Raw genomic sequence first — 26,014 nt, 5'->3', positions numbered from 1 at the left:
CTTCCTTTAAAGGCTGCTTGTAGACAGGAAACATTCCCAGGGAGGCTGCTGTGGAGTTGTGGCGAGGCCATGGTTGTCCACACAACTCTGCTGAGGGTTCTGCTGCTGTCCAATGCTTTAATTGGCCTCTTAATGGCTGGGCCTTGTCCTGGAGAGCCCGCTCGGGCTGCAGCCAGTGCTGGCTCCCACAGAGGCTGCCTGGCCAAGAGCAGCCCCCGGAGCACCAGGCAGGGGCAAAGCAAGGCGGGGAGGAGAAAGAGCGGGGCCGAGATTGCCCTTGAAAGGCAGACGCTCTCTGGGGCCCGCTCCTGGCCAGGGACCCTGCCCAGAGCCATCCCCGGCTGGCTGGGGCCTCGAGGGGCAGCTGTCCACCTGGGCCAAGGTGTGCCAGCAGCTGCAGCCGTGCCGGGGAGCCTTGCCAGCTCTGGGCCCCGCTGGGAGGAGGGTCCCTGTGTGCCAGGTGCAGCTGGGGGCCTCAGACACCTCCTCTCTCCACAGTCGACCTGCTCCAGCTCCAGCGTCCCAGCCAGGAAGGCCCGGCTCACCCTCGCCTCCAGGGAGCCCCAAGACCGTCCATTTTGACAGCTCTCAGACATGGCCTCGGCAGCAGCCACAGTCACCCAGAAAAGCAGAGCACCAGCACTCTCTGCCTCCCCCACGCCCCCCCCGCCCAGCTGTGAAGCAGAAGCCCCCCGAGATCCCCCCACCTCCTCCCCTCCCGAGCCAGCCACCCTGGTCCTCCAGGTAGGACTGAAACTGGACCAGCCAGAACAGGGCTTGGGCTACCAACAGCTTGGGGCATCTGCTAGAGTCAGTTCTCTGACTGTTGTACCTACAACAGGAAGGGCTGAAGACACTTCCTGTGCCCTGTCTCATCCTTTGCTGCTTTGATTTTCATGCAGCTGAATGCTGGCTGAATCTCTTCGAAGAACTTTATTTGCAATAGCACTGCCTGTTTTACCCCACCTGTAAGCAGAAAAAAAATAAAAAATTCTTCAGTTTAGACTTCATTTTTCGTGTGGTTGGGCCACTCAAATTTTGAGCAATTAATTTTCGATGGCGCCTCTTCCCTTTTCCTTACTAGCTAAAAAAAGTTCATCTGGACACAAAAATCACCAGAATTCCTGAGATTTACCTCAAAGCCCAGAGGACAATCTAGCACAGAATATTCTTCCTGTGTACTGCACAACAAGAAATATTCTGAGGAAATAGTGTGGCAGCTGAGGCTCATGGAACTCCCAGAATACTGAGCCTGCAGAGGAGGCAAAGAGCCCTGGCAGTGGCTGAGAGGACTTCTCCTCTGCAGGCTCCTCTGAAAGTGTGTCACTTCAGGAGGGAAAGCTTTTAAACCTTTCCCTTACCTTCCTGCTGTGCTAAAATGTACGGCTCATCCTGAGAAAATACTAAGCTACAAACAAGTCTCCATTCCTCAACAATAGCTACTCAGGTGCTCAATTTATCTTAAAGAGCAAAGCCGAATGTGATCAGATGAATCATCAAAGCCTATTTGCAGAGAAACCCCACCCCACGTGAGCAAACCTTTATTAGCGTCAGTTCACTCAAAAGAAACCCAAGCCTGTATTAACCAGTGTTTCAAATGAACTTGAATTCTCTTTCCTCACGTATCAGCGGGATTGGTTTTCTCCTATTTTTGTCCTAGGGAGAATCTTAGAATGATTTACTCTTGACAGGACTCCTTGGATGGTCCCCAGACCTGACCCATGCCTTGCCTGGGCTGTTAAAGCAGCCTCTTAGCACCACATGACTTTGCCACCCTGCTCAGACCTTGGGCACGGCTGGTGCCACGGTCCCCTCTGGTGCCACGGTCGCCTCTGGCTCGTGGTGTGTCCCTGCTGCTGGAGGAGCCCTGCTCGTGCTGCTCCCTGGGTTCAACAACGCCAGTCCTACTCCCCAGCCAAAGAGAGACTAAAATCACTGCTTTGGGCAGCTCAGCATTTGAACAGGTTTAGCCCTTACTCATCTCTATCACAGGCAATTTAAAACCCACATACCTACACCATAAAGTCACCTCATCTACAGAGGTAAGGAAGCCTGAGCAAACAGAAGGTCGACTTTCAGGCGCATTGGGTTTTTAATTTCGTGGAGAAGCACTCACTTGTTCACAAGCCTCACTTGTCAAACTGGATTGTGAGATGCTATTGTCTTGCTGCTGTTAAAGAGGAAGCAGGGAGAAATTACTTAAGAAATCAGAAACAAGCTTGGGGCGCAGGCTTGGCACACAAACCAAGCAGGGTGGCACCTGCCCGCTTTGCCTGAATCCCTTTTCCTGACGGACAAAGGGGATCGCGACTCCGCTGTGGGGCGAGCCGGGCACTCCGTGAGCAGTGCTGGAGCAGCGCCGGGGCAGCGGCAGCCCTGCCCGTCCCTCCCGTCCTGCCCATCCCATCCCACCCTGCGTGCCCAGGGATGCTGGGGCAAGGCTCTGGGAGCAGCAGCATCCCCTGATGGACTTGGTCTGTGTTCCACAGGGACCCTGTTGTACAGCCCACCCAAGTGGATCCACCACCAACGCTACCATGGCGAGGCAACAATGATCTGGTCCCTGGGTCTCCTGCTGTACCATTTGGTGGTGGGGAAGCACCCATTCAGGAGGGGTCAGGAGATCATCTGGGGGTGGATCCTGTTCCCACGAGGGCTCTCTCCAGGTGGATCCCTCATCTCTGCGGCACGGGGGGAATAGCAGTGCTGGGAGACAGCAGCGGGCTCAGGAGCATCCCGCTCTGGCAGGTCTGAGCAGGTGGCACATGTCCTGCTCTCCTGCTGCCCTCCAAAGCACAGAATCCATGGGGAAGTTTAGGCCCAGCTCTGGGCACAGCCAGCATGGCCTGGGCACGGGAACAGGGGCAAAGCGGGCGGGATCCTTCTGCAGCTGCCTGCTGGTTTCTGGTTTCTCTGCCCAGAGTGCCAGGATGTTCTTAAGAGGTGCTTGTCCATGCAGCCCTTGGACAGGCCGTCCTTGGAAGAGCTCTTCAGTGCCCCTTGGCTGCAGGGTGTTCATGTGCCCTAGAGGATGGCAGAGACCCACGGGCACAGTGTGATCCAGGGGCCTGGCAGGTAACAGCCCCACACATCTCTTGGCAATCAGTGGCAAAGCAAAGCAGATGATTTTGTCCTGCCTGTAGCTCTGAGCAGGAAGCATCAGAAGGGAACACGCAGCTCTTGGGCTGCAGCTGAGCTGGAGGCCTGCTCTGGCAAGCACTGGTGGCCACCATCCCCCCTGGTTTTGTTTGTCTGGTTCATTGATGGCTGGGGCCCTGGGCAGAACACTGAGAGCCTGGTGTGGCCCCAGGGAAGGAGAAGGAGCCCCTGGAGAAGCTGTAGCAGGTGGGGCTGCTGCTGCTGGAGCCACCAAGGACGAGCTCAAGGACGACAACCTCTTCCTGGAGCTGGCCAGCGGCAGCTGAAGATGATGGCCTTTGATTCTGGCACCTTCTCCAAAGACACGCTCCACGGCCAGTGTGCAGGTGAGTCCAGAGCCAGGGGGATGCTCCCAGAGCTGGGCATGGCACGGCCTGGCCGGGCACCAAAGGTTCCCCCTTTGCTGGGGCGGCTGCAGGGAATTCTTCAGTGGCTGCCAAGCTGCTTTTGGGCTCTGGGCAGCTGCTGAGGAGGTGGCTGTGCCATGGCTGGCTGCAGGCTGGGCACTTGTCCTGCCCTCCTGCTCTGCTCCCAAAGGCAGCAATGCTGGGCAGCTTTGGGCCTTGCTCTGAGCACAGCCAGCACGGCCTGGGCACTGCGGGCGGCTGGGACAAGGGGACAGGAGGCTTCAGCTGACGGGCGGGTTCTGCTTTCTCTCCTCGCAGCCGGGCTCTGCCGATGCTGAGGCTGCTCTGGGCTCTGCAGGGCTCTGCTGGGGCTCAGCCCCGGGCACGGCTGGGCCCGCTCTCCCCTCACAGGGCTCTGACAGCTTTGCATCAGACGAGCCCATTGCGAGCACAGTGACGGAGCTTTCTGCTTTTGCAGGTGAGTGAGACTCTCGTGCAGGCCAAGAGATTGCAGTCAGGGACACACATCCCACTGGCAAGAACCCAAACCCTCCACAGTCCTGGCTGAACGCCTGGATCTGCACAGGGTGTTCTGTCTGTCCCACTCTTCCTTCCTTTTGGGCTGGAATTGTGCCATTGCACTTTCTTCCTCCTCCAGAAGTGCCACGAGTGGGCCCAACCTGGCGAGTGGGCTGTGTTCCTGAGGCAGTGCAGCCTGGAGCTGATGGATGAAGAATTGCCCTTCTCCAGTGCCAAACCAGAGCAAAAAGCCCTAAGTGGGACTTGGTGTCTTTAAGAACCCCCTGACAATTTCCAAGGGAATGTGCAGCTCATTGGCAGGGTGAGAAGGAAGGGCATCTTCTCAGTGAGCTGGGGTGGGACAAAGTTTAGATTGCCAGTGCTGCTCGGAGCTGGCAGGGCACAATCAATTTCCTATTGCTTCAACCACAATTTAAGATAACAATGTTGGAAACATAGCAAAAATCTTGAAAAAGGACTGCTGAGGTCAGTAAGATGGATCAATGCCATCAGCATATTTACAAATACCTGAGTTTTCTTTTTGAAAAGATCAGTTACCTCTTAATCCAGAGTTACAAAAGACTTTTCACTCCACATTTGGGTTTTGGTTTTATAGTTCATAATATTTTCTGGTCTTTTTCTTTTGTTTTTTTCTATTAATTAAACAGAAGACACATCCTAAATGATGGAGCAGCACTGCTGAACACGGGGACACGCAGAGGGACCAGAAGCAGCTGCCTTTGTCCCCCTGCAGCTCCAAGGCCCAATCTCTGAGCAGACAGGGCTGGCAGAGACTGGCAGGCTCCCTGTTTGCTGTGCTGCCCCACTTGTGAGCGGCCCAGCTTTGCGTGAGGCACAGGGAGAACAAGGGGCAGCTCCCTGCCAGCCCTGCAGCCCAGGCACCCCTCAGGCCCCGGGGTTTGGGGCACTGTCAGCACCCGCTGCTCCAGCGCCCGCTCCTGCTGGCACTGACAGCAACACCCAAACTGTGGCTGATCCCGAGGGAGCAGCAGCAGGGCCTGGATCTGATCCCTGACTCTGGGGCAGGGCTGGACAAATGACCCCCACAGCAGCAGCAGCAGCGGCAGCAAATGGAGCTGACTTTCAGCACAGCCCCTGCCGCTGTTCCCTCCCGTTGGCAGCGGTGTCACAGCAGCCTGGGGCACCTGGGAGCCCTCAGTGCCAGCAGGGACTGGAGATGGCAGCCCTGGGCTGCTGGAGGGTGTGCAAGGAGCAGAGGTGGGCACTCCCTGTCCATGTGGAGCTTGCAGGTGGAAAAGGCTGCTGTGAGCAGGCAGCTCCAAGGGCAGAGAAAGGAGGGTCTCGAGCACTGGAGCTGTGCCAGTGCCACAGCCCTGGGCAGCAGCCACCGAGCCCCGGGGGCACAGAGGGCACAGCAAGAGGGACAAAAGCAGTCAAGGGCAGAGACTGGGCAGGGTGAGAGCTGGGAGCAGGAACAGCTGCTTCATTGCACTCTTGGAGAAAGCTCTTGGCTGTTTCAAAGCGCTGAAAGGCGTGAAGGGCACAGAGGAGGCCACAGCAAACAATGCTCCTGTTTCCACAGCCTCCCCTCTCCGTGTGCCAGAAGGAATTGGATGAACTGTGTTCTTCTCTCCGAGTTGTCTCGTTCAGCTTGAGCAGCTCAGCACCAGGAGCTGAAGGAGCTGAAGCCTTAGGCCACAAGAGCTGAGCAAGAGGAGACTTTGGGGCAAAGTAATGCTGGTGCCATGGACCTGGCTGAATGCAGCAGACAGAATCCTGGAATTACAGAATCCTTCCTGTTGGGAAAGACCTCTGAGCTCATCGAGTCCAACCATTAACCCAGTACAGTCAAGCCCAGCACTAAACCACATCCCTGAAGTGCCAAGGCCTGAACAACAGACCTGAACAACAGGCCCTGAGCCAAAGGTGACCTCTGGATTAACCTTCTAACCAAAGGTTATCTTTGTATCTGCTCATTACCAAAATTTGCATGATCATTAGCGTTGTGATTGATGTATCCTCTCATTAGTGAAACATGGATTGACCTTTCTGTGTTTAGAAGCCAGACAAGGCCGTGAAATCCGACATCTGGCCTTGTTTGGGGCTGTATGGTCAAAGTCGGCTCCCTTGGCTCCTCCTTGAGCCCTGGCCAGGCTTAGGAGGAAGCCAAGAGGAGGATGAAAGCAGATGTTCCTGCACTAGAAGTGCTGTCAGTTTGTTTCTCCAGCACTGTCAAAGCTGGGCCCTCTCCCAGCGGGGTTGGAGCCTCAGCTGTGGCTGGAGGCAGCTGCAGGAATTCCCAGTGTCCGGGAGTGGCTCTCCAGTCCTTGGCTGGGACAGCTTCCCCCAGCTGATGGGTGGCTCTGGGGGATGGCAAAGTCTGAGGGTCACTGGGGCTGGATCTTGGTTAATCACTGCAGGCAATCTTTGGCACTGATGACTGGGGGCATTGCTGAGCTGCTCCTGCTGTGATTCTTTGCTGCTTTGAGCTGTAAAAAATGACACAGTTCCTTCAGTTGGTGTCTGTGTCTCTGGTGCTGGCCCTGCCCACTGGTACAACAAAATTGGTGTAGTCTGGCCGGATCACACCAAAATGCTGCTTTTTAAATGTAAATGTAAGGAATCAGTCCTGTCCAAAATCCTGGATGGGAAGAGCTTCCCTGGAATTCGCTGGCTCTGGAGTGGGCTGAGGTCGGAGCACCGTGCGAGCAGTGGGGCAGTCGGTTAAAAGGAGCTGAAGTGCTGGATGTCTTAAAATGCATCCAAAAATTGGATATGGAAAAAGGAAAAGAGCTTGTGGGTTTGGGAAGAGGAGGATGGATTTTGTTAACAGCATATTGGAAACAGCACCAACAGAAGGAACGATTGTTGTTGGAATGCTCCCACATGGAGCAATAGAAGAAGTTTTTAATTTTGAGCTCAAATGTCTTTGTGCAAGTGAACTAGTAATAATATCCTAGTTTATATATATATAAAATGATATTTATATTGTATAGATAATAAATAATAATGTGAAATAGTGCTGACAATACGAATTCTTTAGCCATGGCTGCTCAGGGATGTAACACTAAATACCCTCCAGAAAATGCTTGGCCAGGACCCAAAGGTCACTGGTAAACTCTGGGAGATTGCACACAATGAATAAAGGAGGAAGGGATGGAATTGGCTGGTTTTTTAGGGTTTGCTGATACTGTGGTCTGGAATGCTTTGTCTGTTCCTGTGAAAAAGACAGTGATGAAGACTGCTGGGTTTTTCATATCCCAGCCTATCCACAAGCTGCAGGATTGGTTGAATAGATGAAGGGGTTGTTAAAAGAGCAGCTGAAAAAATGAGGAGATGGGACCCGTCCTGATGGAGAACCCATCTCCCAGATGTGCTCCATACCCTTAACAACAGCCCCGCTGGGGAAATGGAAACCCCTGGGTGTGCCCAGCTGCACCCAGTCTGCAAATCCACCCATGGACAGGGAGACTTGGACTTCCTGGAAAATCGTTCTGGGTGCGATGGGCCCTGACAGGGCCACCCCAGAGGCTGCAGGGCTGGGCCTTTGTGCATTGGGATTAATTGGGATAAATCAGAAGCAAGTGAGAGTTATCAATGCAGGAACAGGAATTCAGATTTCTCCAGGACAACTTTGGTTTGGTAACTGCTTGCTGGAGCTTGGCCTTGCAAAGTGTTCATGTCATGGGAGGAGGAATTGATGCAGATTATCAAGGAGAAATCAAAGTAATTCTGTGAAATGATAATGAACAAGATTGGATTATTTAATTCCATGACAGGCCAGCACAATTATTGATATTACAATTTTATAAACAATTGTGCAAAAAGGAGATCCACCTCAAATGACCACTGTTGGTGGATATAAAGGGTTTGGATCCAGCAGTCCTAATAATGGAGCCAGAGTGTGGGTCCAGAGGCCCAAAGGCCCTCCCGAGGCAGCTGAAGGAACAGCTCCAGGGAAAGACAACACTGTTTGAATCCTGGAACCTGGGCAGAACGATGGGAATGTGTCCCTGCAGCCAAGTGTTCTGTGTGAGAACAAGGAGATGTTACAGGATATTGTTTTACAGATCCGGCCAGACCCAATCTCCCTGTTTGCCCCCACGGCCCCTCTGGAAAATGCTCTGATCCACAGGGCTCCATGTGAAGGCTGATGTGACTCTGAGTGACTTCCACACAAATTCCAGCCAGGAGCCTGGGTGCCCCTCAGGGACTGGGACCCGGCACCTCTCCAGCCGAAGGGGAAAGGACCCACCAAGCCTTGTTACCCCTGACACCGCGGTAAAGCTGAACAGCAAAGGACCTTGGAGGCATTATCCTGGAATGAAAAAGGTGCCAGCTCCATGGACAATGGAATTATTGTTCCTAACCCAAATGAGACTGAGCAAAAATATTGATGCCTCCCTTTAGGGTACTTCAGCAACAGACACAAGCAAGAGTTTCATGTTAAGAGAGCATTTTCCACCCAAAGAGTGCCTGGGGCTTCAGAATGCCAAAGATTCTGGTTCACCCTGTGCTCCACATGCGCTGCCTTGTCCTGTGGTGTTGACATCAACGAGCTAAATTGATTATTAGAAGAAGCAGCAAATGATACTGTTAAAATATCCAATAGCACATCCTGTGAGCTCCAACAAACACAAATGGGGGCTCTGCAGAACCGTGTAGCCTTGGATTATCTGCTTGCTGGCCAAGGAGGAGCCGGGGCATTTATAGGACAGAAATGTTGCACTTCTTTCAGTGATGGGTTTGAAGTCCAACAGTCAGGAAACACCTCGATGGAAAGAGCAGTGGAAGAGTGGCAGAAAGAAGGAAATTCTCCTTGCTGGGATTGGCTTTGGGGCTGCCAAACTGGAGGCTGCTGTGAAATGCATTTGTGGCAGTCACTGTAATCACTGCAGTGTGAGCACCTGGTGTGTTATGATTCCATGTTAGAGCTGTTGTGACACTTTGTGCTGGGAAATGGAGCACTGAGACTTGTCTACAAAGAGATACAGTCTCAAAAGAAAGGGGGGATTTGAGAAATAACAGAGAATAGCAACTAATTAGGCATGCTTTTAAAGGAACGTGAATTGTAGCTCTGAGAAATGAATTTGAGCAGCACTTAATTGAGGAACAAGAGGCCTTTATGCCTAATAGCTAAATCTCAGACTCCGTTATTGAAAGAATTGTTTGAAGGTTGTAGTTCATCTGTAGATCAAAGGACTGATTGAAATTCCCAGGCCGGAACACCAGGCTTTGAGTGAGGCCTGAACAACAGGCCCTGGGCCAAACGTGACCTCCCAAGGAACCTTCCAAGCAAAAGTTATATTTGTATCTGCTCATTACCAAGGCATTATTAGCAATAGGATCTTTGTATCTGCTGGTGAAATGTGGATTGACCTGTCTGTATTTAGAAATGAGACAAGGCCCCATCTGGCCTTGTTTGGGGCTGTATGGTCCAAGTCAGCTCCCTTGGCTCCTCCTTGAGCCCTGGCCAGGCTTAGGAGGAAGCCAAGAGGAGGATGAAAGCAGATGTTCCCGCACTAGAAGTGCTGTCAGTTTGTTTCTCCAGCACTGTCAAAGCTGGGCCCTCTCCCAGCGGGGTTGGAGCCTCAGCTGTGGCTGGAGGCAGCTGCAGGAATTCCCAGTGTCCGGGAGTGGCTCTCCAGTCCTTGGCTGGGACAGCTTCCCCCAGCTGATGGGTGGCTCTGGGTGATGGCAAAGTCTGAGGGTCACTGGGGCTGGATCTTGGTTAATCACTGCAGGCAATCTTTGATAGTATTTTTTATGTGCATCGCCTACCTTATCCTTTTGCAATTCTTTGCAGATTTGCATTTTATAAATTACACAATTCCTTCAGTTGGTGTCTGTGTCTCTGGTGCTGACCCTGTCCACCAGCAAAACAGGGCCCCATCCTGCCTGGGTGTTACCTGGGAAGACAAAAACCCTGACTCCAAATGTCCCCCCTTCCTCCTTGTTCCCCCCATTTATACACTGGCCATGATGTCCTGTGGTCTGGGATATCCCTGGGGTCAGTTAAGGTCACCTGTCCTGGCTGTGACCCCTGCCAAGCTCCCCCTCACCCCCAGCCCCTCCCCAGCGTGGCCGGACGAGGGGCAGGAAAGGCCTTGGCTCTGTGCAAGCTCAGCAAGAACAAAACCATCTCTGTGTGAGCAACGCTGTGCTCAGCACAGAGCCAAACACAGCCCCAGAGAAAGGCCTGGCAAGGAAATTCCCTCTGCCCCAGCCCACAGCAGCACCCCATGGCCATCCACCATCACCACGGCTCCACGGGTTCCTTTCCATGCCCCCAGCCCTGGCCACAGGACCTTGGGCTGGTGGCCACGGCAGCCGACTGTGGCCCAGGGCTCCGTGCCCGTGTCCATGGCAGCAGTGCCCGGCCACGGGCCCTGAGTGCAGGTGACCGTGCCAATCCCCATGGCAGCGGGGCCAAGCGTTGGTGTCCGTGGCACCAAAGTGAGGAACGGGTCCCTGTGGCCGCTGCCGTGGCACCTGAGGGCATCAGCGAGTGTCAGTGCAATTGTAGCTGGCACCAGCCCCGGCACCGCTCTGTCCTGAGGGCTGCCATGGCAGCCGAGGGCAGCCACAGGTCTGCGGGCAAGTGGCCACGGACCCTGAGTGCAGCAATGGGTCCTGGGGGGGTTTCCAAGGGAACTGGAACTGATGAGGGTTGCCATGGCATCCAACCCCCTGGGATGTCACACAGCTACCCTGTGATGTCACAGCCTGCTCTGTGATGTCACAGCCTGCTCTGTGATGTCACAACCACTCAGTGATGTCATACTCTGCTCTATGATGTCAGACCTCTTCCCTGTGATATCACAGCCATATCTGCGATGTCACAGCTCACTCTGTGATGTCACATAACAACCCTGTGATGTCATAGCCACGTGGTGATGTCACACCACCTGTGCTGTCACAGTCCTCTCTGTGACATCACACAGCTTCTCCATGATGTCACAGCTGACTCGATGATGTCATAAAGCCACCCTGTGATGTCACAACCCACTCTGTGATGTCACAGCCTGTTCTGGGATGTCACACAACCACTCTGTGGTGTCACACCAGCACCCTGGGATGTCACAGCCTGCTCTGTGATGTCACAATTGCTCTGTGATGTCATAGTCTGCTAGATGATATCTGACCTCTTCCATGTGATGTCAGAGCCCAATCTGTGATGTCACAGCACCACTCTCTGATGTCACAGAGCTGCTCCATGATGTCACCATAGACCCTATGATGTCATACAGCCACCCTGTGATGTCACAACCCACTCTGTGATGTCACTGCCTGTTCTGGGATGGCCCAGCCCTCTCTGTGATGTCACACCAATACCCTGTGATGTCACAGCCCACTCTGTGATGTCACACAGCCCCTTTCTGACATCCCAGCTGCTCTGTGGCTCTGTGACACAGGCACAGAGGTGGTACCAAAACTTCAGTGAAACAAAACCTCCTCAGCACCAGCGCAGCACGAAGCAGCAGCATTCTTTATTGGGCCGGATGCACGAGGGGAGAGCCCCTCCCAAAGTCGTGTGTGCCGAGTTCAGGAATGTTCCTGTTTGCAGACTGTGTTTCACAGACTCATTCCCAGATTGTCCCACAATAAACACACACACGAGAATCATTGCCCCAAAATCATTGCATATTTCCCCCACCCCTTTGCACATCCGTTCTTCTGCCCTGGGGCTCTCTTTGGGGGTCCCTGGTGGTCGGTGACCCCAAAGCCAGCCCTGACTGCCCAGTGAACTGGTGAAAGTTGGCACACCTGGGCTGGTTGCTGCCTACAGAATCAGCCTTGTGCGGTTCCATGGCCAGTGGCTTTTGGAGAAGAAGCATTGTATGAACCCACCAGGTGCAAACGGTTTTTCATCTGGCAAATTTCCCCCCTTGGAGGGTTGGGAAGCTTCTCTTCCCTTCAAGCCTTCGTAAGCCTCACTCTGCTCCTTTACTCACATCCCACGAGTTCCTCAGCTGCTTTCACAACCATGTTCTTTACACAGCTCAAAGCAAGTGTCACAAGCACAAGTATTGCTGTGATCCCAGTTAGACTTTGCAAAAGTCAGGCCAACCATCAGTCGGGGAAAATCCAAGTCCTTTAAATATTTTATCCAACCAGTTACTGTCTAACCCTCCCCTTAATTCCCTGCTGGATGCAGCAACTGATTTTATCCTCTCTACCCGATCATCCAATCCAGCATCACATTTGGAATGTGCACACAACAAGTGTTGCTGTTCCAGTTCAAGAATCCACATACTCCCTGTCCATGTCACAGCAATAGGGCTAAAGCCAATCTGCTCTGTAAAGTCATTTTAGCTGTGGCTGGCAATTGTTCCTTTATTTCAGCAAGCCCCAAAGGAGCTGCATTCACTCAGGTTTCCATCTGCAGAGCCCAATGGTGTGTGGCTGCTCTGTTCCTAAAGGCAGATCTTTGCGGAGCAGAGATGAATTCTAAAATCCATCCCGCTGTAGTTCCCGCACTGGGATGTTTCCAAGTTCCATCCCCTTTAACCTTTCCCCACAGTCGGGTTCCCGGTGGTGACTCCTTGCACGAGGGACGGAACGTTAATACCCCCAGTGTCCATGGTGCTCCTGATTCTCCCAGGGCCAAACGTGTGCTCCAAATTCCATCACTTCCCACCCATCCTGGGGCTCCTAAGGATCTGACCGCATCCTGCTGACACTCTGTGCCTCTCCAAGGCTTGCTGTTTGTTGGCTGAGCCCAGGTGTCACTGAGAAAGGCAGAATCATTTCTACAAACACAGCCCAGCCTCAGAGCCTGGGCCACAGCCAGGAGCTGCTGCACCTCAGGATTCCAAACAGCTCAAGTGTCTGTCCCAGGGCAATCCCACTTTTCCTTTGTCCTGGAATCCTTTGGCCTTGACCTTGTTAAATCAGGATATTTTATACCCACCTGTAAGGGGTCCTGTGGGAGGCCTGGGCTCCCTTCCCAGCCCAGACACCCCTGAACTGGCTGGAAACATTCCCATTGTCCTGTCTGAGGGTGATTCCATACTGCTGGAATTTGACAGCCCCAGGGGCTATCAGTGCAGTCTGTCAGCTGATAAATATTTCCTGAGGTAATTTCCAGATCCGGTTTGGAAATGTTACAATACTCAGCAGTATTGTTCTTATGTGTCCATGGTAAGGAATATTCTCCTTCCATCCCTGTCCAGGTGCCCTGGGTGCTATTTCCTTCCACACGTGTTCCCAGATTTTTGTCAAATTGCTGACTGAAGCTCCCCACGGAACTGGATTTTCTGCACAGGTTGGTGTTGGCAAACAAGCTGTTACAGGGGTTACATTCTGTCATCTGCCAACATCTTGCACTGACTTTGAAAACCGCATTTCCCTTCCCAGAAGTCAGGAACATCGTTTCTATTTTTATTATAGATACACAATTATTGATCATCTTAATCTAGATCCAATAAATAGTATCCCCTTAGAAAATCCTGTTCAATACCTAAAACAATAGGATTTATGTAAAACCCCAAACTCCACAGTGTCAGTCTTGTTTCTGCTGTGTTTAATGTGTGCTCGCTGGTTTTACCCACATGTGATGAACCCTGAGTTTGATTCCTTCTACCTTGAGTGCAGGGTAGGTTACCAGGAGGACTTGAGATGGTCCCTTCCACTTTGGCTGGATTGTTCAATATTCCAGGTTCTGATGCACACCGCATCTCCTGGTTGGAAAGGATGTACAGGCGAGTCCAGCCCCAATGATCTGTTGAGAACCATGCACCTTTTAAGGCTTACAAGAGTTAGTCCCAGTGCTATTAAATATTCATTTCAGTAAAACTTCTGAGACTTCCCTTGTCTTGTTGGTGCCACATGGGAAAGCTTCTGGCCATCCAGAAAAAGGATCCACCAATACCAAAATGTGCCAGTCCCCCTTCTGCCTGGGCAGTTCTGCAAAATCAGTTGGCCAAAATCGCCTGGTGATTCCCATGTAACGAGCCCTGGAGGCAGCCTTCTTCCTTCAAAACCAATCCCATCTTTCTCAACAACTGATCTATTATTTTTTGCCATTTTTGTGCTTACTAAATGCCTTTGTAAACTGGCCACCATATTCTCCATTTCCTAATGTGTTTCCTGATGTTTTAGTTCCATTATACATTAATTGTGGAGCTACAATTACCTGCCCACACGGGGTTACCAATCACCTGCTGGGATTTTCCGTAGCTGCTGCTGATGGGGCTGACTGCCTGTCCTGATCACTGGAATCTGGTTTCTGTTGCAGAACATTCAAGTTTTTGCTAGGTATTAGTGCAAGGAGAGCTTTTTCAGCACCCTCTTGAGCTGTTTGGTCAGCCAATGGAGTCCCTGGATTAACTGGGGAGTCTCCAAACCCATGGGCTTTACAAGGGCATCAGGGCCACTTCTTTTGGCTTTGGCACACTCTGCAGTAGGTGACTGATTTCTTTTTGTACTCACTGGAGACCTCTGTGCCCTTTCCTTCCATGTGGCTCCCTGGGCGTCTATTATTCCAAACCCATAGTTCAAATCAGTCCATATGTTCACCCTTTTTCTTTCAGTGATTTCTAGGAAAGGTCATTCATTCTGCTTTTTGTGCTGATGTGTTCAAAGCTAAAGCCTGGGCTTCTATGACCTGGGTTGAGGTTCCCACTGCACACCCAGCTGCCCGTTTTCCACCCGTACCACGCTGCTCCCACCAGGGTGCAGGTCCAGTGCTGGCTCCTGGATGGGATTGCTCTCGAGGTCCCAGAGTCTGCCAGAACACACTTGTTCCATGGATCCCAGGCAGTCATGGCACAAAGACTCCAACCCTTCTCTTAGAAGGGACTCGAACACTTCCCTGTTCCAACCTTGGGTACCTTGAACCAAACCCTGCAAAGCTTTTGCTGCACCTTACAGGCAGGTCAACAGTTTACACCGGGAAAGGAAAAGGTGCCTTTATCTTACCAGGGGTCTTTCTCTCATTTCCTTTGGACCAGGGATTAAAGGTTCTCCCCAGAATCCTTCAGTGCTGCCTGCAGGTCCTGCCATCCCTCAGATCTGTTGAAATTCAAGAGGATGAGGCCACGGGGTGTCCCAATGGTCCCTTGGTTCCATGGGCCCCACAGTGTAACCATGGTGTCCTTGGTTCTGCAGTGTCACAATGGACCCTTCATTCCATGAGGCCCCACAGTGTGGCAATGGTCCCTTGAGTCCATGAGGCCCCACAAGGTCACAATGGTCCCTTGGTTCCATGGCCCCGCACTCTCACAATGCTCTCCTTGGCTGCACAAGGTCCCGGAGTGGCACAAGGTTTACATTTTCTTCTTGATTTCTTTTAGCTTTCTTTCTTTCTTCATTCTTTCATCTTTTTTCTTTCTTTTTCCTATTTTTTTTTTGTTGCTTTCTTTCTTCTCTCTTTCTTTTCTTCTTTTATTTTTTCTTGTCTTTCTTTTTTTTTCTTTTCTCTTTCTTTTTTGGTTCTTTCTTTCCTCCTTTTTTAAAAGTTCTTTTGTTTCATGTTACTTAGTCTTTCTTTCTTCTCTTTTTGTTCACTATTTAAATTTTCTTGTTGGTTTCTTTTTGTTTTCTTTCCTTCTTTTTTCTTTCGTTCATTTTTTTACCTTTTTTCTTTTTCTTTCTTTTTTGTTGCTTTCTGTCTTTCATCTTTCTTTCTCATGTACTTTTATTTTTGCTCGTGTCTTTCTTTCTTCATTTTCTTTCTTCCTTGTTTCTTTCTTTCTGCTTCTTTTCACTTTTCTTAACATTTATTTTCTTCTTGGTTTCATGTTTTCAGTCTTTCTTTTTTTCTTCCTTTCCTTCTTTCATTTTTATTATCTTTTTGCTTTTTTCTTTCTGAATTTTTGATTATTTTTCTTGGTTTTCTATTGTTTCTTGCTGCTTTCTTCTTCATTTCTTTTTTTTTGTTGTTTTTCTTCTTGGTCTCACGTTATTGAATCTTTCTTTTATCTTTTACTGTTGTTTGCTTTTTAAATTTTCATGTTGATTTCTTTTAGCTTTCTTTCTTCATTATTTTATATTTTTTCTTTCTTTTAAATTTTTATTGCTGCTTTCTGTCTTCTTTCTCTTTTTGCTTTCTTTCTTTTCTTCTTTAGTTTCATTCTTGTGTCTTTCTTTCTGTTCTTTTTTTCTTTTTTCCTTGCTTCTTTCTTTCTTCTTTTTTTCCTTTTTCTTTTATTTTCCTGTTGGTTTCATGTTATGTACTCTTGCTTTCATTGTTTCTTTGTTTCTTCTTTTCTGTTTTCTTCACTTTTTTCATTTTCTTGTTAATTTTTCTTCTTTCTTTCTTTTTCTTTCTTTCTTTCTTTCTTTCTTTCTTTCTTTCTTTCTTTCTTTCTTTCTTTCTTTCTTTCTTTCTTTCTTTCTTTTTCTTTCCTCTTTTCTTTCTTTCCTTCATTTTTATTATCTTTTAAGGTGCTTGCTTCATTTTTTAATGATTTTTCTTTGTTTTTTAATAATTTTTTTCTTGTTGGTTTCATGTTATTTAGTCTTGCTTTCTTTCTTTTTCTTCTCTTCTTTCATTATTTTCATTTTCTTTTTTATATGTCTTTTGATTTTCTTCCTTTCTTCTTTTCTTTCTTTAATTTTTATTATATTTTGCTTGCTTCCTTACTTCATTTTTAAATGCTTTTATTTCTTTTTTTTTCTTTATTATTTCTTGTTGCTTTCTTTCTTTTTTTCTTTCTTCTATTTTACTTTTCATCTTCCTTCCTTCCTTCCTTCCTTCCTTCCTTCCTTCCTTCCTTCCTTCCTTCCTTCCTTCCTTCCTTCCTTCCTTCCTTCCTTCCTTCCTTCCTTCCTTCCTTCCTTCCTTCCTTCCCTCACAAGCCACTTCCCAACCCATTGAAGGGGTGCAAAGCAGCAGGATCCCCTCCCAATTAGGGTTCTCTCACCCTCCCAAAATGTGGGGATTTCACCTCAGCCACCCAAATTGCGGGGGGCTTACGGCACCTTCCCCAAATTCACTGCAACCTCCCAGAAGCCACTTAAAGGCCCCAAAATTGTCAAAAAGCAGCAGGAGCCTCCCCAAAAGCAGCTCCTGGTTTTCCTCCCTGGAGTGCCCCACTCCAAGTGTTCAAACCACCCCATCAATCCCAAACTTCATCCCACCCCCATGATGCCACTCCCATCCCATCCCATCCCATCCCATCCCATCCCATCCCATCCCATCCCATCCCATCCCATCCCATCCCATCCCATCCCATCCCATCCCATCCCTCCTGGACACCAATTCCCCTTCTGTGGCTCCTGACTCCCCACAGCCAGGCCTTGGGGCTGACGGATCGAGCCATTTGGGGCTGCCATCGACACATTGGGGCTGGGATTGAGTTTATTGGAGGCACCCGCTCAATCCCTCCATCCCAAATGGGAGCTTGGAACCTCTCCTCAGCCCTTGCTGTGCCCATGGGCTCACCTCAAGTCCCAAAATGACAGCCAGGGCACCACAGCCCATTCAGAACCTCTCAACATTGCCAGAAACAGCAGCATCCTTCCCAAAATGGGCTCCCCGGCTCCCTGACAATAGGTCCCCCTTCCAAGCACCAGAGCCCCCCTCTCAGAACCCCTCCCTAAGCATTGGGGGGACCCCAAAACTGCCTCAGGAACAGGACATACCCTGACATCCCTTCAGGAATGTGGGATACCCCAGAACCCACTCGGCAACGGGGTCCCCCCGGCCTCATCATGCGCAGCCTTCAGCTGGCTCAGCCAGAGCCCATCCCGCCCTCAGCAGCCCCAGCCCAGCCCAGCCCTCCTGGGCAGGAAGCCCCAATGGCCGAGCCGGCCTGGGACACTTGCAGGGATGCGGGGGCAGCCGCAGCTTCTGGGGCCAGCCTGTGCCAGGCCCTGAGCGCCCTGCCAGGGAACCATTGCTGCCCCACATCCCATCTCAGCCTGCCCTCGGGCAGCGGGAAGCCGTTCCCTGGGGCCCGGCCCCGCAGGCCCTTGGCAAGAGTCTCTCTCCCCCAGCAATTGCTGCTCCTCCCTGCTGCGGGGCCCGAGCTGCAAGTTGATTTTCTGCCGCTGGCCCCGGCCCAGCCCCGAGCCAGGGCCAGCACCTTGCCCTGGAGCTCTGCGGGCGCTGCGTTTGTGCGGCCGCAGCGCAGCGGCCGCAGCTCGGAGCTGCCCTTTGTGTCCCCGCCGGCAGCTGGCAGAACTGGCGGGGCCGGGCCAGGGCCGGGCCAGCCCCGGCCTTCCCGGCTCTGCGACACAGCGGCGGCAGCCCCAGCCTTCCAGCCCTGCACACGCTCCCACACAAGCGTCCAGAGCCGCGGCCACCCAACGCAACTGACCGGCCGCTGACCCCCCAGCCTGGCCTGATGGCCATTCCTCTGCCCACACCTCGGCCAAGCTCCCCTTGGCCACCTCCTGAGCCACAGTGCCACAGACAAGTGGCACATACAGCTACAGAGCTCTGCCCGGAGCTGGCAGGGAACGTTCATTCAACAGAAAAACCACCAAGAAAAAGAGAACTGCCCCCAGCAGAGCTGTTCCCTCCTGCAGTAGTTACACCTGCACACGCACAGCACCTGAGACTGCAAGCAATGAGCATTCCCTGGGCACATGTGCAGCCCAAGCAGCTCGAGGACAGCCTTGCAGCAGGACTGCTCTCAGCTGAGCCAAAAAGGCCCCTCTGGCAGCTGCAGGGCCATTGCAAAGGCCAGAGCCTCGGCCCACGGGGGAGGAAAGGGCTCTGAATTCCCCTGCCCTGGCACCTAAACCCTGTTCCCAGGCTGCTTCCCACACAGGATTCCTCAGCAGGACTGCGGAAAGCTGAGAGGCAGCTCTGGCTTCTCCACTTTCCATGTCCTAGAGCTGCCTGGCAGAAGAAATGGAGGGACAGCTCTGGTGGCACAATCCCTCCCGGCCCAGGGCACAGCGCTGGGAAGGTCTTTCCATGCTGAGGCTTTGCTGCGGCCAAGGAAAGCTCCTGGCTCAAGGTCACCTTTCCGGCTGGGCCAGACCCCCCGAGTGGCCCAGCAGCAGCAGAGAATTCCAGCACAGCCCCGGCACGGGCAGGGCGGCCCTGGGCGGGCTGCGGGAGCCGGCAGCGCCTGAGCTCAGAGCAGCTGAGCCCGGGGGCTCTTGGCCAAGGCTGAGGCCCAGCGAGCATTTCTCAGGTCACAGGGCGGCCTGGAAAGGTGCTGGGGGGGATCATTCACCCCTCAGTGCAGTCCCAGTGGCTCCCCGTATTTCCATGTCCGTGATCCCCGCGCTGCTCCCAGCCCTGATCCGTGGGGATGGGAATGTCCCGCTCCCTTCCCGGGGCAGGCTCACACCTGAGCCAGGTGTGCAGGGCAGAACCTTGCCCTGAGCCCAAGCCCTGTCTCCCCTGCAGGATCTGCTTCCCATCGGCCTCTTCCTCCTGCGGCCCCACGCCCAGCTCGGTGCTGAACGAAGGGCGCTGGGCCGGGGTCATCCCCCGGCAGGGGCTGCGCACCCCCTCTGCCCCCTCCCCAAATTCCCTCCCGGGGCAGCAGGGGCTGGCTCAGGAGCCCTGTGGGCAGGGAAAAGGGGGTGACACCGGGATGGGGGTGGTCACACATGCTCTGGGGGGACACACACGGCCCCTGGGGACCCCCCCTCACCTTCTCCTGCAGTGCCAGGAGGATGAACCCCAACATGGAACCCCCGACCCCCGGCAGCATCTTGGGGGTGGGGTCTGGTGGCAGCTCTGGGGATCTGGGGGTCACATATCCCAAAAACTCCCTCCAACCCCACAGCTGCTCCCAGACCCCTCAAACCACCCCACAGCTCCCAGCCAGGACTCCCCCAACCACTCCATGCAATAGAAATGGCCCCAAGAGCCACCAAATCCCCTCCCCATCTCCCCCAACACCCACCCAAATTCTCTGCAAGCCACAGAGCCCTGCCAACACCCAAAAACTCCCTCACAGACTGCCCCAAAAGCCCCCCAATCCCCATCACAGCACCAAAAATGGCCCCAAGAACCACAAAAGCCCCTCCCAGTCCCAAGGAGCTCCCAGACCCCCTCCCACCCCCTCATGGCACCGACCAGGACAGGGTGGTGGACAGGAACATCCACAGCCCAGAGTAGCTCGGGCACTTCAGCAGCGATTTGGGCACTTTGGGGGGGACACCCCAGATGGGCAGACCCAGGGCAGGGACTGGGACAGACAACTGGAATTCCTGGAGAACAGATGGGCTCAGGTGGACACGTTCTGCCAGCACAACTGTGAGACTGTGGTCCCAATCTGCCTGGCTTTGCAGCCCCACAACACTCAGATCCTCCCAAATATTCCTCTGAACCCCAAATTCATCCCCAAATGGTGGGAAAATGGTGCAGCTTTAGATCTCTTTGTTTAATTTCTTTATTTTTACCTCAGTTTTGTTTTTTCAATGGGATAAACATCGAAATTACTTAGATTGAAAACAACCTCCAAGATCATCCAGGGTGGCTTGATGCCACCAGAAGAAACAATTGGACAGAACAGATGAAAATTTTTAGGGTGTAAAGTTAAAAAATCAGCTCTTTCCAATGAATTTCCAATGTTGATCTGAGTCCTGATGGATGTTCTGGCCCCTGCGTTCACCCAGGTGCCTACGGGGATCCAGGAGAACGTGGAGAGCACCAGCCAGGGGTCTTCCCAACCTGGATCACAGGGAATGTGGGTCACCAGGGCTCTGCCAAACGTGGCTCCTCTGATGGGAGATGGAGTTGGAGCAGAGGACAAAGCTCTTCCTGCACTCGGGGCACTCACAGGGCTTCCCTTAGCGGTGCCTCCGTTGGTGTCTGGTCAAGTGAGAGCTGCTGTAGAAGCTCTTCCCACACTCAGGACACTTGTAGGGCCTCTCCCCGGTGTGGATGCGCCGGTGGGTGATGAGGTGGGAGTTTTGCCTGAAGCCCTTCCCACAGTCGGGACAGCAGAAGGACCTCTCCTCCGTGTGAATCCGCTGGTGCAGGAGGAGATTGGAGCTGGTCTGAAACCTTTTCCCACACTCAAGACACTCATAGCACCTCTCCCCTGTGTGAATCCTCTGGTGCTTGACTAGTGCTGAGCTCTGGCTGAAGCTCTTCCCACATTGCCCACACTCGTAGGGCCGTTCCCCAGAGTGCAGGCGCTGGTGCGTGATGAGGCTGGAGCTCTGGCTGAAGCTCTTCCCACATTCCAGGCACTTGTAGGGCCTCTCCCCCATGTGCACACAATGGTGGGTGAAGAGGTTGGAAGTGTGGCTGAAGCTCTTCCCACATTCCAGGCACCTGTAGGGCCGCTCCCTGGTGTGAAGCTGCTGCTGGATCACCAGGTTGGAGATCCAGCTGAAGCTCCGGCTGCCTTCCCGGAACAGGGTGGGTCTTCCTTCCTCAGAGCACCCTGGGCTGGTTTTGGAGTCCCTTCTCGTGGGGGATCTCCGGGGCTTTTCCTCCCCATTGGATTCCTGCACCGTGGAGCCGCTCAAAACAGCCTCTTCCACCAGGTTCTGCTGTGGGGATTTGTCCTCCCTGGGCTCCGTGCTCAGCTCCTTGTCTGGGGAGGAAGGACAAGGAGAGGATGGGATTTGCCTCCGTGCCACAGGGAAGGGGAAGGAGATCCCCCCAGTCTGTCCCCGGCAGGACGGCGTCGGCAGCGGGGTTGTCCTGCAGCCGGGGGCGATGCTGGGCTGGGAGATGGAGCAGGAGAGAGGGGGAAAGGGGCACTGACTTCCTCCTCACCTGCCTGGGGGTCCCGGGGCATCTTCCTCCTCCTCACAGCCTCCTCCTCCATCCAGCCAAGGGTTGGGAATGGGAAATCCTGGTTTGGGGAGAAACAAGGGATGAGTGTGTTGGGTTGGGGGTTCCTACTGCCCAAGTCCACCTTGGGTAGAAGTCACCGGGTACCTGGTGTCCATAAAAACCAACAAAAAATTGACAGTGAGTCAAAAAAAAGCCTCCAGGAGTTCCCCCTTTCCAGTCTCCTCACTTTGGGCTTCTGGGGGTCCCTCTTGTCAGGGCTGCTGGGGGTCCCGTGGGTCCTGGGGATCCCCCTCTCCGGAGTCCTGCTTAGGGATGCTGGGGGGTTTTGGGGGTCCCACAGGTCCCTTTTTTCCTGATTCTGCTTCGGCTCCCAGAGGTCCCAGGGTCTCCCTCTTCAGCCTCCCTCCACTTCAGGCACTTGGGGCTCCCCCCTCTCCTCACCGCCCCTTTCAGGGCTGAGGGGTCCGAGCCCCACCTCATCTCCAGGTCCCCACACCCCTCCAGGCTCTTGGGGGTCCCCCAGCTCTGGTATCGTCCCTCTCTGCTCTCCCCACTCCAGGGGTCCCGTGTTCCAGCCCCCCGCTCTCCTGGGGATCCCCAAAGCCAATGTCCAACCCTGCCAGTACTGGGCAATCCTCACATGGACCCCCCAAGACCTCCAAGGGGCAATTATAGCTCAGCTTTGGAGTCCTGTAAGATCCACATATCCCCTCTGGCCCAAAAAATCCCTCCCAGGGACATGCAAGGACAGCTTGGGCTCGATTCCAGAATCTGCAAGCTCCAAACACCCCTCCAAAAAAACCCCTCCTGGTGACCCCCCGATAGATTTGGGGTGAGCTCCCCCTCCCCGCTCACCTGCAGCATGGGGGGAAAGATGCTACCGGGGCTGGGGGTGCTGTGGACACAGTGGGTGGGCGGTGGAACCTCGTGGTTCTCCAGCTCCTCCTCCTCCTCTCTCCCTCCTCTTCCTCCCGCTCCTCCTCCACTCCCACCCTGCCCCCCCTTTCCCACCCCCTCTGCCCCACGGCTGCCACAGCACCGGCTGCTGTGTGGGGGGAGCTCCCTGATCAGCTCCAGGGATGGACAGGGGGGTTGGGGACCCCCCAGTGTGGATCCCTCCCTTCCCCAGAGCCCCAGGGAATCGCTCCAGGGCTCAGGTGCTGGGGGTCAGGGCTGCACCCCCATGGAACCGCTCTTCTGCTGTCCCAACCCCAGCTTTCCCTCCCCTCTCCTCCCCTTTCTCAGCGTTCCCCCAATCCACAGCCCCATTCCAGCTCAATTTGGGTGTCCCATCCCCCTCCCGCTTTGTTTGGGGGTCCCAGACCCCTCTCCCCCCCCCCCCCCGGACCTTCCCCATCCCCAATCCCTGCCTACCCTCCCCCGGCCTTGGTTTTGGGGGTTCCAGGCCCCTCCTGCTCACTTTGGGGGTTCCATTCCCCATTTCGCTCAATTTGGGGTCCCAGCTCCGCCCCCCTTCTCACCGCTCACCCCGCGGCCGGGGGGGCTCCCAGCACCACCAGTGCCACCAGTGCGGCCCCAGCTGCCCCCACACGCCCCATGCCCAGCGCCGGGCGCTGCCGACAGCCCCAAAGCAGCTGCGCTGTGCCCTGGGGGGTCCCCAGAGCGGCCCCGCCCCGCACGGCACTGGGAGCACCAGTCCGGACCAGTGCGGAGCGCGGGCGGGCGGCATCAGCCGTGCCCGGGCAGGGCCGGGCCCCGCGGGGCTTCCGCCCGCACTCGGCCCCCGCCGGGACAGCGCGGGGGGGCCCGGCCTGGCCGCCCCCACCTCCCCCTCCCCAAATTCCGCTCCGGGGGGGGCTCAGCTGGGGCCAGAGGTGCCGGAGCCACGTGTCCCCCGCTGCCAGCACCACCCCCTCAGGATTAGGGGTGCCCCAAAACTCCCTCGGAGCTGGCGGATACCCCGCAGACCCCTAAGGAGTGGGGTCCCCCCGGCCTCATCATCCCCAACCTTCGCCTGCCTCATCCCAGGCCCCATCCCGCCCATCCCCCTCCGCCACACTTCATCCCACACCCCAATCCACATCCCACCCTTCCCAGGCCCCATCCCGCCCCATCCCATTTCTCCCGGCAGCCGCCACCGGGACCACAAAACCCCGCGTGCCGGGGGCTCCCCAATATCCCCCAAGGGGCATTTGCGACTCACATTTGGAGCCCTGCAAGATCCAAACATCCGCCTCCCCCCCGCCACACCAAACCCCCCTTCCCCCAGGAACCAACAAAGATATTTGGGGCTCGGTGCTGGAGTCCTCCAAGCTCCAAAAATCCCCTCTCCCAAAACAACCCCAGGCACCGCCCAGGATATTTGGGGCGAGCTGCCCCTCCCCGGTCACCTGCGGGATGAGGGGAGCGAGGCCGAGAGCTGCGGACACAGAGAGCGATGGATGCACGTGGCGGCTCCTCTTCCTGCCTCCTCTGGCCCTCCTCTTCCTCCCGCTCCTCCCCCTTTATCCCTCCTCTTCCTCCCGCTCCTGCTCCTCCATCCGTCCTCCCCCCTCGCTCTTCCTCCTCCTCTTTCCCTGCTCCTCCTCTCCTGCCCGCTCCTCCTCCTCCTCCTGTTGTTTGTGGCTCCCATCCCGGCTTTGTCTGGCATCAGCCCTGGGGCCGTCCCGTGCTCAGCAGCAGCAGCAGCAGCATCTTGTGCTCTGGCAGCACTCCCTGCTCCTTAGGGAAGGCTTTGGCATTTCTGCCGGGCACAGACACTGAAGCTCACCCCGACCTGCCTCGCTCCCATTGCTGTCCCCTGGGCACTGGGCGGCTGCTGTGCCAGGGCAGCCCGAGACACAAAGGAAGCCAAGTCCAGCCCAGCTGCCCGGGCTGATGCAGACGAGCCCCAGGGCCGAGGTCCCGCAGAGCCCCACGGAGCCCTCGGCTCCTCGCTGGGAACGGGCTGTGCTGCGGCTGCCACAGCGGCCACAGCGAGTCCTGGGGCTCCCCCGGCGCCGCTGCAGCAGCACCCAGGTTCCACCTCCTGTGCCAGGCCCTGGCCAGGGGCCATGAGATCCATGGGCTCCGTGCTGAGGGGGAACAACAACAACAACAATGGATCGGCTGCAGTCCCCAAAGACCTCGAGCAAATCGTGCGGGAACATCCAGACCTGGACCTGACGTTTGCGAAGCTGCAGCCGGCAGAGTTCTGTGGCGCAGGAGAGCCGGCACGGCGAGAGGAGACCTGTAAGGAGCTGCAGGAGAAACACCCTGAGCCTCAAAGGCCGCCACGGCCTGAATCTGTGCTGGGGAAAGTTCTTCCTGTCCGGGAAGAGATCCCGGGATGAGGCAAAAGCCAAGGTCATGGCTGGTGACAAGATTGCCGTGCAGGGAGGGCAGAAGAGGGACTGCGGGCGGAGACTGGGAGCCCGGGAAGGAGGGAGGGGTGGGGAAGGTGGTTTTTGAGGACTTTAGTTCTCCTTCTCCTGGTGTGATTGGTTTGGAAATAAATTCCATTAATTTCCCCAGCTTGGGTCTGTTGTGGCCCTGGCAGTGAGCAGTGAGTGAGCTCTCCCTGCCCTGGTCCCAGTCCCTTTCCTTCTGTGTTCCGTGTGCTGCAGCTGTGAGCAGAGTGCCAGAGCGGCTTTGGTGGCACCGGGCACCCGGCCAGGGCCAGCCCAGCCCAGCGGTGCCTGCAGTTCATTCCCTCGGCTGCAGCGCGGAGCGGCCGCAGGGCGGGTCCGGCTGCGCGGGCAGGCGGCTCCAGAAGCACCAACTGCGCCCCACGGGACAGGAGGAGGAGGCAGCGGGTGCCGGGGGAATCTCCTTCCTCCGAGCCGGCAGGGCCAGGCGGGAGAGACTGGAGAGAAGGAAACGGGAGAGGAGGGACGAGGCTGGAGCTGTGGAGAGCTGCAGGGATGCCGGGGCAGCCGGGAATTTTGTTTTCCAAATCTCTGGGGCGAAAGGAAGCGCTGTGAAATCCATCATGGAGGAGAGATAGCGATTGATGGAAACCGACACCCCTTGGGACTCAGTTTCTCCCTCTGGACTGCAAAAGCTGACAGACAGACCCCGAGCGCCGACGGACACCCGTCCCCGGCGTCACGGCCCAAGGGATCGGAGCTGCGGCTGGCGGGGCTGGAAGCTCCGTCCAGCAGCTCCGCTGCCGCCCCCAAACCTCGGGCTGGAGCGGGGGGTCTGGGACACAGCCCCGTGCTGGGGGGCGGCAGCGGGAGCCGCGGGGCCCGGCCCGTGGGGGCGGCCGGGCTTGAAAAGTGCGCGGGGCCCCAGCGCGGTGTCCCGGTCTTGTTCCTCACCTTAACACAATGTCTTCAACTCCCTACGTGCCCTTCATTTAATCAGCATTTCCTAAATGCTGACCCATCCCATCATC

At 54.8% G+C, this 26,014-nt stretch overlaps 1 protein-coding gene across 1 annotated transcript; it reads right to left on the bottom strand.

Annotated features, from left to right (window-relative positions):
- Nucleotides 1-20,298: 20,298 nt before the first annotated feature.
- LOC138100678 (zinc finger protein 154-like) lies at nt 20,299-23,862 on the bottom strand. The gene is made up of 4 exons (XM_068998561.1): nt 23,840-23,862; nt 22,531-22,570; nt 21,655-21,733; nt 20,299-21,469 (listed from the first exon to the last, which is right to left on the bottom strand). The coding sequence occupies exons 2-4, from the start codon at nt 22,537-22,539 to the stop codon at nt 20,715-20,717; spliced, it is 843 nt and encodes a 280-aa protein (XP_068854662.1). The 5' UTR covers nt 22,540-22,570; nt 23,840-23,862; the 3' UTR covers nt 20,299-20,714.
- Between the last annotated feature and the right edge of the window lie 2,152 nt (nt 23,863-26,014).

This window comes from Aphelocoma coerulescens, unplaced genomic scaffold, assembly GCF_041296385.1.
Source record: "Aphelocoma coerulescens isolate FSJ_1873_10779 unplaced genomic scaffold, UR_Acoe_1.0 HiC_scaffold_137, whole genome shotgun sequence".
In the NCBI taxonomy this organism is placed as follows: Eukaryota; Metazoa; Chordata; class Aves; order Passeriformes; family Corvidae; genus Aphelocoma; species Aphelocoma coerulescens.
The sequence above is the reverse complement of the archived record's forward strand: the minus strand, read 5'-3'. Positions and strand labels throughout refer to the sequence as shown.